This window comes from Kryptolebias marmoratus, linkage group LG8 (genome assembly GCF_001649575.2).
Source record: "Kryptolebias marmoratus isolate JLee-2015 linkage group LG8, ASM164957v2, whole genome shotgun sequence".
Classification (NCBI taxonomy): domain Eukaryota; kingdom Metazoa; phylum Chordata; class Actinopteri; order Cyprinodontiformes; family Rivulidae; genus Kryptolebias; species Kryptolebias marmoratus.
The window spans coordinates 10,544,037-10,558,439 of record NC_051437.1 but is presented as its reverse complement, the minus strand read 5'-3'; the positions used below and the strand labels follow the sequence as shown (position 1 = coordinate 10,558,439).

Below are 14,403 nucleotides of genomic sequence, written 5' to 3'. Positions count from 1 at the left end.
ATTCTTATTAAGGCGGGTTTGGAGCCAACAATGAGCTCCTTGCTGGGAGCTTTGCAGTGTTTCTTTCTTTCTTTCTCAATGTGCAAGCACTAGGCTTTGATATGTAATTTATAAATAAATGACTCACACCGAGGATTATTTTTCATAATAAAGATATAATTAGAGATGTACATTGTAGAATTGGTAGGCCTGTGTAGCTTTAATCTAGTGATTATACCAGTATGACCTGTTTCTAAGGAGATGCTTTGTCCCATTTTGCATTTTCACCCTTAGATGATCCCTACAGATCTTCATATCTCCGCTGTTAGCCCATTTTGGCTGACAAAAATGTTCATGAGTGAATAAGAATCAGATTCAGTATCTCCAGCTGTAGTGCAGTAGGCTAATGGACAGTGTCCTGTAGAGGCAATGGAGGTTATTAAACAAGGAGGAATTAGCTTAAAGGGATATTTAGATTTTTTGAGTCCTGTTCTAAGAAAAAAGTTATGAGCTATTAATATCTTACCTGTTGTAAATAGATCTTGGAATGACCTCAAAGATGTTATGGTGGTTCATATGAATGTTATTTAGTAAACCTTTATGTTGCAATCAATTTAAAATTACAAGGTTACTCTAGCAATAAAATTATAATATTTGTGCCAGATGTGGCTACTATTAGTGTTTTTTTTGCATGTCACCATCAATTTTGTTTTAAATAACCATGTAAAAGAGCTTTTAGACCAAATGTGGCAACATCACACGTGTGCTCTGAAACCCTTTCAGTTGTATTGCACCTACAGTGCAAAAACAGAGTCCTTTTTAACTTTTAAGCTTCACCCTGTGCTTGTGCTTTGCCTGGTGCAGCACTGTGCTCGCAACAGTCAAAGTTCAATGCAGTCCACTGTGACGTTTACTTGTGCAGTCAGTACACAAATCAAACTGCTCCCCACTGAGCTGAAAGTATATGGTTACTGTGGAAACAGGGCTCTTTCACCAGCCTGAAGTCTCTGGATCATACAGTCATACTGTATGTACACAGTACACATGCACGTACAAAAAATGACACAACAATAAAACATACACAGTATCATAGCTGACATCACCTTATGCCAGTGATTCCCAAATCTAGTTCTGGAAGAAGACTATCCTGCTTGTTTTGGTTGTTTTTACTTTGACAAACCTAAAGTTGAATGAGTCAGTGATTAACAGGTTTATGCAAAACTTGAAGATCTGCTGAAGAGCAGAGGAACAATTGGAACATGAAGGACGGTGTTCCTCGAAGACCAGGACTGGGAAGCACGGCCTCATGCAGACCAGGAGACTTTCACCGACCAAAAATGTTGTCTGCTTGTTTTTTTGAAACCCCCACCTATTTTGCACTGAACTCCCTGCCGATTAGCGGTGAAAAAATGGCTTACAGGTCTTTCTGCTGGGTTCAGAGGTGAGATCTGCACATTCAGTTTTGGTGTGAAAGCTGTTAAATGCAAAACTGATGTTAATGGAGAATTTTTGAGATTTTTAATTTTTTTTACAATGGCAGTAATCAACTTTGCTCTTGGCTCCCCTTCGACTTCTCATTAGCTCGTCATTCTGGATACCGGCTGTTCATAACCTTTCCACAGGACTCCGCTTCAAAGAAATCTGAGCTATCCCTTTAAATTTGGTCCATTATAGAGATCAGGCAATTATATAAATCCTAGCTTAATGAAGCTTACTTCAGATAATGTGTCCTTGTTGCAGCCAGTATCTACAGTGCTAGAAGTTAAAGTTTGCTGATGACTCAGTCTTTCTGTCCCTTCTCAGCAGTGATGACCCTGACCATGGGCCAGTTGTCAGGGAGTTCACTGAATGGCGTGAGTCTTTCGTTTTTAGAGATAAACCTTTCAGTGACAAAGACCATGGTCATTGATAAAAAAAAATACTTTTTTGTCGTCTTTCCTGTGACTGTCAATGGTGCAGATATTGAAATGGTGCACCAGTATAAATACCTGGAACCTGTTCTTGATGACAGACTGACTTTTGACCTGCATACTCACTTTGTAAGATGGCTCTTCAGAGAATATATTTCTATCAGAAGCTCTGTGGTTTTAATGCGGACTACTTTTATACGTGTTTTTATCAAGCCCTATTTAACCTTTAACTTTATCTGCTGGTTCAGACTTTTAACCTGTAAAACATAAACAAACTCTTGGGGATTGTCAGCATGTGCAGCAAAATTGCTGGCACAGTCCTACAGAACCCCATTGACCTACACAAAGAGAGGTCAGTGAAAAAGGTTAGGCAGATCTGGACAGATCCTGAGTTCAGGTTGCTTCTGTCCGGACGCAGGTATCTGTTGCCAAGAAAAATTCTCTTGTTCCTGCAGCAATGAGGCTTTTTAATGGACAGTTGCGATTTTAGTGTTGTGACTTTAGTATGTTGTCCTGTCATGGATGAATGCTTTTTGTGTGTGTATATATATATATATATATATATATATATATATATATTTTTTTTTTTTTGACTACTGGCTGTGAAACAAATCATCCCTAGATAACGATAAAAACTCTTGATGCTTGCATTTTTATTTAGTTGTTTTCTTGTTTTATCTTTAATCTGACTCGCTCTATGATGAAAGTTTCACTTAAAATGAATGTGACACTGACTCATATACGTCTGCTTTGGTTTGTGTATTATTTGCCACAAAGGTAAATCTGTACTTGCGGTAGAGCATGTTCGGTCTCAACAGTAGAGCAAAAAAAAAAAGAAGAAAAGTCAAACTGTGAGGCAGAGTTAGGAGGGCGGAGATTCAAATACACTCTGCATTAGTTCAAAAGTCATTAAATTGTAATTAACTGAGTTAGGCTGCAAAATGATGTATCAGTGTACTTCTTATTGTGACTCCATGTTAGTTTTACTGTAATACATGTTTTTATTTATGTAACCACTTTATATTGCAGTAACAGTAAATCTAAGACATTTCAATGGCACACTCGACGTGCTGCCAACTGCATTGCAGCCTCCCCTGCTAACAGATCCTGAGGTGTAAATAAACTGTTTTCTTCTCAAAGATTATAACCAGTGAGTCACTGCTTTAAGATGAGCTGTCATTCCTTGGCAGTGAGAGCCAGCCTTTTTTCTGCCAGTGCCTCTACTGTCCGGAAACAATAGTCACTGTCATCAGTTTGACGTCAGTAATAATTAAGCTCCTGCTTCTTTTGTGTTTCAGCAAAAGACAGAAAATGTCAATTACACAGAAAGAATGATACAGAGAAAACTGAGCATGACATTTCTCCCATGGATAGACTCCTGGAACATTTAAAATGAAACAATTCAAGCCTTGAAGCTACTGCACATGGAGCCTCAAGGAGCTACGATAACTTATTTCCTTTTTCTTTGGCTTTTTTCCCTTCTAATCCTCTCCTAGGAAGTGTACTTTTTAAAAACTAATCTGTTGTGCAGAAAACATAATGCTGGATTCATTATCATCCCATCTGCTTAAAAAAGAATAAAAATAGTTATTAATTTAATCTTGGAAGTTGCAAATATGTTAATAGGATGACAGGAAATAATTTTCTGCTAAAATATCCAGTCTAGGGACCATGTCTTTTAATTCTAGTATGTGTAGGAACTGGCAGCAATTAGTTAAGGATTGGATAAAATCATGGTCTGTTTTACTGAAAAACTAGACAACATAATCCCACACAACCCCTCCACACACAAAAGTAAACAGACAAACAAACCAACCAACAAACAACAACAAAAAACAAACAAACTATACATCGCCCTATTTTTTCACTTCACTTCAAGCTCAGGTCCTCTGCCAGACACCTCGGAGCTTGTGGGTTCTCTTCAGTTTCTTAGCTGTTCCTAGGACTGCGCTTCTCTGGACAGAGATCTCTGAGGTTGTTCCTGGGATCTGTTGGAGCCACTCTTCCTGTGCTCTGATGATCACTGACACCACCGAGGCCTTGACTCTCCACAACTTCTCCACTTCCTCTTTCAGCCCTTGGTATTTCTTCAGCTTCTCATGCTTCTTCTTCCTGATGTTACAGTCGCTTGGGACTGCTACAACTATCACCACTGCTTTCTTCTGTAGGTTGTTGACCATCACAATGTCTGGTTGGTTAGCCATCACCTGTTTGTCAGTCTGGATCTGGAAGACCCACAGTATCTTAGCCCTGTCATGCTCCACCACCTTAGGTGGAGTCTCCCACTTTGACTGTGAGACCTCCAGTCCATATTCAATACAGATGTTCCTGTACACTATTGCAGCTGCTTGGTTATGGCGTTCCATGTACGCTTTGCCTGCCTGCATCTTACATCCCGCTATTATGCGTTGGGCTGTCTCAGGGGCATCTTTGCACAGCCTGCATCCTGGGTCCTGCCTGGTATGATAGACCCCAGCCTCTGCTGCTCTTGTGCTGTCATGATTAGTGCATCTGTGCTGTCCTTCAGTCCAGCCCTTTCCAGCCATTGGTAGGATTTTTTGATATCAGCCACTTCCTGAATCTGCTGGTGGTACATGCCGTGCAGGGACTTATCTTTCCATGAAGGTACTCCCTGTCCCTCCTCTTCCACATTGGATTTCTGCTGCCTGAGACATTTATTTAGGAGTTCAAAAATCTGAAATGTCTATATATATATATATATATATATATATATATATATATATATATATATATATATATATAAAACAAAACCACAATCTTTCCTTGGTAATAGGTTGAGGTTGACCTCAGCCTAATTCAGTGGTTCAGCTCTTTTGATGAGAAGTTCCATAAAAATAGCTCTTTGAATTTTTGAAGGACCTCAGTTTGTAGAAATAGAGTTTTTTTTCGACTGGACTCATAAGCTAACCAATAGTCTGAGCAAGGGTAAGACTATAGTGGACTGCTGCCATCTTAGAACAATTCCAATTTCATGTGTTTTTGCAAGATAGAAAGAGCAACATCTAGCTGTAGAACTGGGGTATACAGCTATGATAATATTTCTGTCAGATTAACCATGTAATGCCAAAATATCCAGAATGTAAAGTTGCTACAAAATGTCTGAAATTAGAGTTATGGCAGCAATCTACTTTGGTCTTTACTCGACTCGGACTAACCATTAGCTCATTGGTCTGGTCAGAAATAAACTCAGTGTCTTCAAACTGAGGTAGTTCAAAAAGCTATCTACAACAAACAAAATATTAACTGTTTGTTTCCTACCCACAAAACCTCATTTTAAAAACTATGAATTTGTTACATTCAAAGAATAGATGATGTGGCCCTCAGACACTCTTCTCTTGTGCTTTGTACACCTGCCATCTTCTGAACAACGTGTGATGCAGCACTCTTTGTAGCACTGCAGAAAGTCTGTCTTTGACAATATTCCAGTGAGTAATTATGTTTGTCACCAAGAAAAGTTAAAGAAGCTTCACTCTGAAAGTCATCATAAACAGCTGAAAAATTGCTCTCAAATAGTGAACATTATTCAAAAAGAAAAAAAAAAACAAACCTCAAGCCAGAAAAACCACTTATGTCCGCATATAGCCGACCAGCTTGCAGACATGTGAGAGGTGTAACGCTCCATCAGCTGAGAACTTTGTCTCCATTCTCTGCTGTGATCATATTGGCCTTTGGGGCCTAAGTATCTCCTCTGCTGAAGCATAACGGCCAAAACAGCAGCTCCCCCTTGGATTAGGACATCACTGTCAGTGAAATCCCCGCTCCGCTCTGATGGACTTATTAGTGGGATGCATGTCATTGTGAGGCTTTGCAGCGATGGCAGGGTATAAAATTGAGTGGAGCGTCTTCCTGCATTCCTTTGGTGACTGAATAAAACGTGCCATCACCATATAATAAAAGGCTCAAGAGCAGAATCAGAATATTTATAGCTGTGTTCTCTTACACTCGGATTTAAACATAAAAGGATTTTCTAGTAATCACATCAAGATTCTTCAGTTAATTTCTCATTTCTCTGAGATGCACATCGAGCAATGAGACATTCTCAGTTGCCTATGTATAGTTAAACTATAAAGATAGTCAATGGGTAAATCAAATATTAACTGTGATGTCTTTTTAAAATAATATATACAGTGTGAAGTGCAAATTAAAACTAAGCTAAGCCAAACTTGGATTAAAAATGTTGACAAACAAAAACCTTTTTAATGAACGACATCTTCTAATTATTGGCCGTGTTTCTGCAGAAACAGTCTGGCTTTGTGGGAGTTTGCTTGTCACTTCAGCCTGGTGGTGGCTGGCTGGGGGCCAACCACTGATTCAAAATAAACACTTCCTTTTGGCGAGCTTTGATTATTTGGCTGAAAAAAAGTGTACTTTCTGAGCAGTATCATTTTTAATGCTTGATTCATAAAGAAAAAAGCATCATTCAAATTCAAACGTCTCAATTAAATATATGAGCAACTAAGGCCGACTCCTACTTCTTGATGTTATTTCTATCCCTACCCCTAAATGTACCCCTAACCCTTAATCACAGGATGGCCTTCGGGTTAAATTGACCAGAAGTTACAAGGGCTTCTCTACCTCTCTCTATCTCTCTCTCTTTTGAGGGTTTTAAGAGGGTTAAAGTGGTATCTCACTCGGCTGCTACTTTTGGAGACTAGTTGGCGACTCAAAATTAAAAAGAACAGAGTAAATAGGTGAATCTTTTGTTGCAGTCTCACTGAGTTCTGAATGTTTGCATCCAAGGGACCACCAATCTGTGTGTCTGCATTTTGAACAGCCAATTTTTTAAAAATCATGTTAAATCTTTTGTGTGCTCAGTTTGCAAAACTGTATTTTAGTCCTTTACCTATATCATACCAGCCGCTGCCCTCTTTGTGTCCACCTTGGCAGCTGCCCCTACATTAATGATTTAATCTACAGGAGTACACTTCTAAAATGGAGATAAACAGATTGATCCCAGTGTTTTAAAAAAAATATATTATTTATAGTCAGCATGGTTTTAGACTTGGATGTTCAAACTCCCATGCAAGTGTGAAAGTGCAGCTCTAGCTCTTTAAAATTTATGGAAACTAAATTAAAGAAAGGTTTGAGACTGGCTTGAGATGCCTGCAATGGCACTGTGACTATTTTGAGAAAAAAATAAATAAATTGTTGCACACATTTTTTCAACTTGTTCAAAATTCAAGTGACAAGGTTGGGAGTCTCTGCAAAGAAAGTGGGCAGAAATTTCAGAGACTCCTTCATGAACTAGTCACCAACAGTGACAGCTCAGTGAGAGGCTACCTTTAGCCTTAAATTTGAAGTCATGTTGGGTAGTGGTTCAACTATTCCTATACAAATCAGACACCCCTAAAAGAAGTAATACATCATAATTTGTCACAGATTTAGGTAAAAAGACACAAAGTCACTATGCTCATCGGCATACGACATTATTCTTTATGCTTGTTAAGGAAGAAGGAGAATGATACCAAACATAATACATCTAACTAACATCAACGTTACAATGATTGTTTTGATCTTTACCAGATAAATAGGATGCTATTTTAGCTAACTGTTTCATGCTTGATAAGGATAATTAGCACTGATACCAAACAAAAAACATTATTTTTGCCAAATTAGGCATTATAATTGTTGTTGTGACATATAGGGGTTGTTAACCAAAATACTTATCTTTGCGAGTCCTTTTTTTTTTTTTTTTACAAACACAGCTCATAACTCTGTGCTTGAAGTGTACACCTGAGAAATCACCTTTTAAAAGGCCTGAGTGACCAACCTCTTCACCCTACCCCTAAATCATAAAAACAATTATCCACACCCTTACCTCTCAGCATGAACACATAAAACAGGGCTAGGGATGAGGCTTACAGCCAAATGGTAAAATGGGATTCAGCCAAAATGTTTTTGCAAAAGATATTTAAAAAAACCAACAACTTCAAAACAGTCTTCATTGTCAAGTGATGGCATCTTTAAATGATTAGAGACCTTTAAGGAGCAACCACATGAAGAAATAAATTACATTGCCACAAAATACATGCTAGTCTGACCTTTATTTATTCATTTAATTAAATTGAAAGTGAAAAAAAAATGTAAACTGTTAAGCTGGTTTAATCAGGTAAAAAAATAGCAAATGTCTAAATCTCACTTGGGAAAAGGTAAAATAAAACGTCTTTACATTTTAGGCCCAAATAAATCCACTAAATAGTCAAATGCAGTGTGTAATTTTAGTGAGACCCTCACTGGAGTGAAACTGTGGTTCTGTCAGCCTTCTGTGTGGCACTGCACATACAGCAGCAGGGGACTGAGTGAAGAGGAAACTAGAGCACATCCTCACTGTGACTGGAGACAGTATCTTGTGTGAATTCTACATTTTTCCTCAATCTCCTCCCCTCTTCCACCCCCCACCCCCCCAACTCTCTGCAGACAGCTGATGTTTATCTGCTCTGCCCATCTGGGCCTTGTGACTGAACATCTGGTGAAGCTGCCACTGTGTATGCAGTGTTCTGCAAGTAGTGACAGTAAAGGGGCATGGCCATCCCCCCCTCCCTTCAAAAACGAGCTGGGGATGCTGGGAGGACTTCATCTTCAGATGTCAAAGCTCAAAACAAAACCCTGCCTCAGTTCTCAGAGTACTGGCCAGCACTGGTAACATTTATCAGCCTGTTTTGTTCTGTAATGATCCTCATGTCTTTGATTTTATTGGTTTGAAACGACTAATAAAGGCCTGTTTAAACTTAAGAGATGCCTGCAGCTTTTCTGCCTAATTATCTGTATGATGTCATGCGAAATTATTACATAAAATAATGAATCAATTATCGATACCCTCTTATAAGAAATTCTCCTAAAAAGAGGCAAAGAGAGCTTGTAGAACCATTATGATCCAACATACTTTGTGTCCTCTGCTACTGATTTACACCCCTGTAGGAATAATTAAACTCGATGTTTCTTCTTCTCTAAATGCGTCTTCTGTAAATCACAAGGTGCTTCCATTTTATAATGGTGGTTGAAAAACAGGCGTTGCACCATCATCATTATCCAGACTCCTCTTTAAACCCGTTTGTCTATTTTTAGCTTATTTTACAAAATACAAGGTGATGTGGATATCTTTATCGTCCTTTTCTGTGAAGCTTTTTTCACAGAATGAGATGCTTTGCTTCTAGGCTTTCATCCATTATGGACGCTGTGTTTTAGAGGGATGATTTGTGCAGAGTGATATAAATATATCCTTTTGCTTCCCACCAGGATGAGAGAGGAAGCTCATGACAGGCCACTTTGTTGAGTAAGAGCCTTTATTATTTGATTTGATGTCCAAAGTTGAAGCAAGCAAAGACACACATGTGATGAGCAGACGACAAAGCTGTCTATAATTTATGATTAGTGGCAAATCTCTTGACACCTTCACCCCAGGAGTGTGGTTGTACAGAAAAAACCTTACCCAAGATGACAAAAAAAAAATAGAAAAAAAGTTGCAATTAAAAGCCCTCACTGACAACCACTGTGCTTTCTTCTTCATTAAAATAATTGCAAAGTATCACAACTCCAAAGTGATGGGTTTGACAGCTGGTGCAACGTAGTGCAACTTTGTCAACCTGAACGAAATTCTGCCCCTTGTGTCCTCTGTTGCTGGCCACGCCACAGCAGGAGGCTGAATAGTAGCATACAAAAGCAGCATGAGGTGAGGCCTGGCAGATGTGAGATGTGTGTGTGTGTGAGAGAGAGAGAGAGTGTGTGTGAGTGTAATGGTCAATTGAAACAGAAATGGATAGATGCAGGTCTCTCCAACTGTGTCCTCCAGATCTCTTTGCAGGAGCCATGCAATGAGACGATATGTTGCTCATATCTTGATAAAACTGCTCTTATTTGTCCATGTACTCCACAATCTATTGGTAAAAGACTTTGAAGACAATCTACATGAAGAGAGTGGGTCACAGCTACTGTATGAAGCTTATGAAACTGTGCCAAGCAAAAGCAAATCATTTATGCTTAAGGAACATAGAAATAATTCATTGCACTGCACTGAAGGCAGTAGAAGCACTGAGAGCAACACAGTGCAGATTTCCATTGCAGAATGCTGGGTTTTATTTCTGCTTGAATTTAAAGATCCAGACTGGAGCCCTAGTGTCTGAAGTTGAATATGATAGCCACTGAAACAGAAAGCACGATAAAGCAGCTTGTCTCTCACCCACTTTGTAAATAAACACATCTTTACTGAGATTTGGTTTCATCTTTCTCCTCCAGCTATTTCCATAATTTGCTGTGTCTGCTGTTTCCTCATTGTCTCTCTCCTCTCTCTTTGCAGGAGCCTGATGTGGACATCATTGTGACTTTCTGTCTGCTTGACACAGCAAGAGGAAAGCTGAATGTAATTGTGTGCTTCTGAAAAGCAAAAAAAGAGGCAAGCTTTCCATCTTTGTTCTTGCCTTATGAGAGTGTTCTCTGTGGACTTTGCTTCAGCACACTCTGCACTGTTTAGTTATTGCATGTATCCACCACTCTCAGTTGTAGGAGAGGAGTAAAACACAAGGAAGAAAGAAGAAACGAACGGAGATAAACAGAGCAAGGCAGCGTAATTAGTGCTATTGACTTTGAGCCAGAGCTAAAAATCATGAGAAATGACTTCTAAAGACAACTAAAAAGCATTGCGGCTAACCTCTAGGACATTTGCATGTGTGTGTGTGTGTGTGTGTATTTATGCACGCACATCTCTTTCATTTTCAAAAGACTTGAATTTGTGTTTGGATGTGGATTTAGCCCTTCATTATGACTCGGCAAGGAGGCTTTGAGAGACTGTGGAATGGCCGTCACAAAGATGTTTTCTGCTGGGTGTTGCTACTGGCCAGTTATTTTGTGACCATCTTGGCAGCCAAACCCAAAATGCCAGGCCACACACACCTCAACTCAATACGTATCGACGGGGACATATCTCTAGGTGGCCTTTTCCCTGTGCACGCAAGGGGGAATGACGGAAAAGCCTGTGGAGAGCTGAAGAAGGAGAAAGGGATCCACAGGCTGGAGGCCATGCTGTTTGCCCTGGACCGTATCAATAACGACAATGAGCTGCTGCCTAATATCACACTGGGGGCCCGCATCTTGGACACCTGCTCCCGGGACACCCATGCTCTGGAGCAGTCGCTGACATTTGTTCAGGCGCTGATTGAGAAAGACTCAACTGATGTCAAGTGTCTCAGTGGAGGGCCACCTATCATCACGAAGCCAGAGAGGGTGGTGGGGGTGATCGGCGCCTCCTCCAGCTCCGTCTCAATCATGGTAGCCAACATTTTGCGCCTTTTTAAGGTCAGTTATGCACTTTTCTTACTTTTTCTTGGATTTAAAAATATGTATTTGCTGCAAAATTTACAATATGCCATCAAATCTTTATTGAAAATCAATACAAACATGTATCAGAAAGAAGATTTTAATCTTACTTATTGTTGGTTTTCCCACAATGAAATGTACTTTATCAGGTTATATATGCTTTGACTTTTTTTGTCTATCTTTTCAGCTGTCCTAGTGTCTGACATTTATTCCAGAAAGCTATGTTCCTGTCATTACTCCATAATTCACTTCACTAATGACAATCATTTGCCCAAGAGTCTCAGTCTAGCCCTCATCTAATTAATTTAGGGAAGCCATGCATGGATCTATGATCTCTCTGGACTATTGTTGAATATAGTGTTTAAAGAATGAGTTTCATCACGGTGTTGGGTCCACGGCTACAAATGTACAAAATATATTACAAGACTAGTTTCATACAGGCACTTCACTGTCAAACTGAAGTGCATTTAAACTAATGAGCATGAAGAATGTGCCAAAATACTTTTTTCTTCAGACAGGCCAACAGCTAGAAGGCAGTGGCTGAGTATGCTAAGATTTTCTTACACACAGAAAAAAAAGACCTTTCATCAACATTTAAGCAACTAGAGATCGGAGAATTCAGCCTTTATAAATTTACTTAATCCTCCAAGGACTGAACAATACATGTATAACAGAGATATCAAGATTAGCCAATTTTTACTGATTCATTTGTATGCATGAGGTGGTTAGATCAGTAGAACAGCTGTTATGTATAGATATCAGTTTATAGCATCTTTGCACCAATGAAACCCAGTTTTTTAACTATTTGCTTAAGATTCACCTAGCAGGTTTGTTTCTGCAGGTATTTGCTTGATCTGCCTGCACAAGTGGGTCAAGAATGACTTTGTGAGGTTGTTCATAATAAAAAGTAGCTATTATTTCATATTCCAGGTGTTCTTCTAATAACATATTTGTATTGTCATGCCATTTAAAGCTCTGGATTATTTTTTATATATTTTAAGAAATTGTTGTTTTTGTATTACTTCCCCACTTGCAAGTGGGTCAAAATGACCCACATATATTTCTTATGAAATCTCATGAGAACTGATTCTTATCAGCTATAGCTGTCAGGAATATGTTTTTTGTGCATCACTCAGTTTCAGAAGTGTTACCCCTCATGAGGATTATTTTTCCAGAAGATCAGATATATGTGTAAGAATTGTCTTTATTTTGTGGAGAGTATGAAAGAACAAGCCAGACATCCTTTCTCTCATGAAAGCTTCCAAGTCCAGAGGTTCACAACACAGATTTTGGATTCAATGGTAGTCTTACCATAGTCTGCTTGTATGTTAGAAAGAAACTAATGTCTGTTGTGATCTTCACCACAATGCACAACAACAAAGTGATGAATGAAAATAGCAGAAAGAAAACAAACCAGAAATTATTACATTCTACAACATGACCAAAGGACACCATGCACCAGATAGTTGGCACCTAAACCTGCAAGCACCAAAACAAGAGATGGCCCATGGTTCTGTAGTACAAGCTGCTCTACGTCACCACCCTGAATGCCTACACCTTTTCCATAGCTCAGCATCCTGAATTCACAAAAGGCATTCACAAGAGATGGTTGAAAGCTTGTCCACCACTGCAAGCTCCAATCATTGTGGCAATGGGAAGGTGTGGGGTGACAAAAGTCACAATACAGCCACAAAAAAAGGCAGAATGGGCTCAGAAAAATAATGATGTGTCATATCTGGCCAAGCAACAAAAATCTTGAAGTTGGCCATTTTTGTGAGAAATGTAATCTGCCTGTATGCAATGATCACAGCCAAAAACGCATCGTTTGTTACAACAAATTGTTCGAAATAGAAATATTTTAAATATAAATTTGCTTTTGTGTAAATTTTATTATGATACAAATCATTATTCTTAATTAAAATGGCAATAAAGAAACACTGATCCTTACACAAGTCATGTTTGACCCACTTGCGGAACAGTGTAAGGTCCAATCACTTGTGCATCTAAAAGTTAAAGCAAAAGCGAAAAAAGTTTCAAATTTGTAGTTATATTTGTGTGTGAAGAATGTATTTCCTGGATGACCTGTCTTCTAGTGCCATTTCTGCTGTGTAAAGACATTTTCTTTCTCAGGAGCAACCCCTACTATTTTGGAGGAGATTATGGCACCTGAATCAACAGCGTCAAACAGTCTGAAAGTGTGTTGATCACCACTAGTAATATAGTTACAGCACAGTTTGCTTCATTTGGATCACATGGATGAATTAATATTCTAAAAGATAAACCTTAAAGTGGACCATGTGAGTCAAGTACAGTGTGGCCTGAAATTGACAGACCAATAAGCAGTTTTATATCCAGTGTTCAGATCTGCCATTTTTTTAATCTGATCATTAAAAAAACAAAAAAAACAAACAGTTCTTCTGAATTTAAATTCTCACTACAGCTAGAACTAATTTACTGACATAAGGATGTTGTTTGTTTACAGCAGCTTGTGAATGTCAGTATGAGGTCATATTTTCCTTTTTGTTAGCAGATATAAAAGACCGTTTTGTAAAAGGGTACCTCATGTTTTGAATCTTCATAATATAGAAAATGCATTTGAGTTACTGAAATAGTGGTATGCATATCTGCTGCTTGGCAATTTTGAAAGTTTATCTTCTTATTGCCCCAGTCCTTATTTTGTGTGTTTTTATTTTTATTTTTTTGCTAATTGTGAGTCATGTTTTATAAAAGAGTATTGTAGTTCCAAAACAAAAGTTTTTCATGAGGTCTTTTTTTCATCAAGCAGTAAATTCTGTTTCACTAAATGACATAGGCTCATTCCTTTGCTTTATTGTATAGGATTGCACTTATTTTCATTTTGTTGAATCAACACCAGTATTGAATCTTACCGTACTGTTAGCGAGGGATGATTTGACTTGTGTCATGTCAATTTTTCCTGCTCAGGTATCTTTAATAGGTTGTATCGTTGACAGTGATATACATGTCGTATTGGCCACAGATCAGAGACGCACAACCCTGGGCTATAAAAATCAAGATATAAGATCTACCTTATTTATTGCTACATCACAAGAGGTTGTGTAATGCAACACAGAGACACAATGGACCCAATAAACAAAAACAATGTGCTCCCTTTATTTTTTGAAGGCTCAAAGAATACTTTTGTAAGTGACAGATAAAGAAAGAA

General features: G+C 38.6%; 1 protein-coding gene across 2 annotated transcripts in view; it reads left to right on the top strand.

Moving 5' to 3' along the window:
• Window positions 1–14,403, top strand: part of LOC108232136 (metabotropic glutamate receptor 4) — a 215,851-nt gene that overhangs the window by 62,529 nt on the left and 138,919 nt on the right. For both annotated transcript variants that reach the window (XM_017409740.3, XM_017409741.3), the window contains exon 2: window positions 10,204–11,198. In XM_017409740.3, the coding sequence (XP_017265229.1) occupies window positions 10,665–11,198 (534 nt within the window). In that variant the 5' untranslated portion in view covers window positions 10,204–10,664. The remainder of the gene's footprint in view (window positions 1–10,203; window positions 11,199–14,403) is intronic.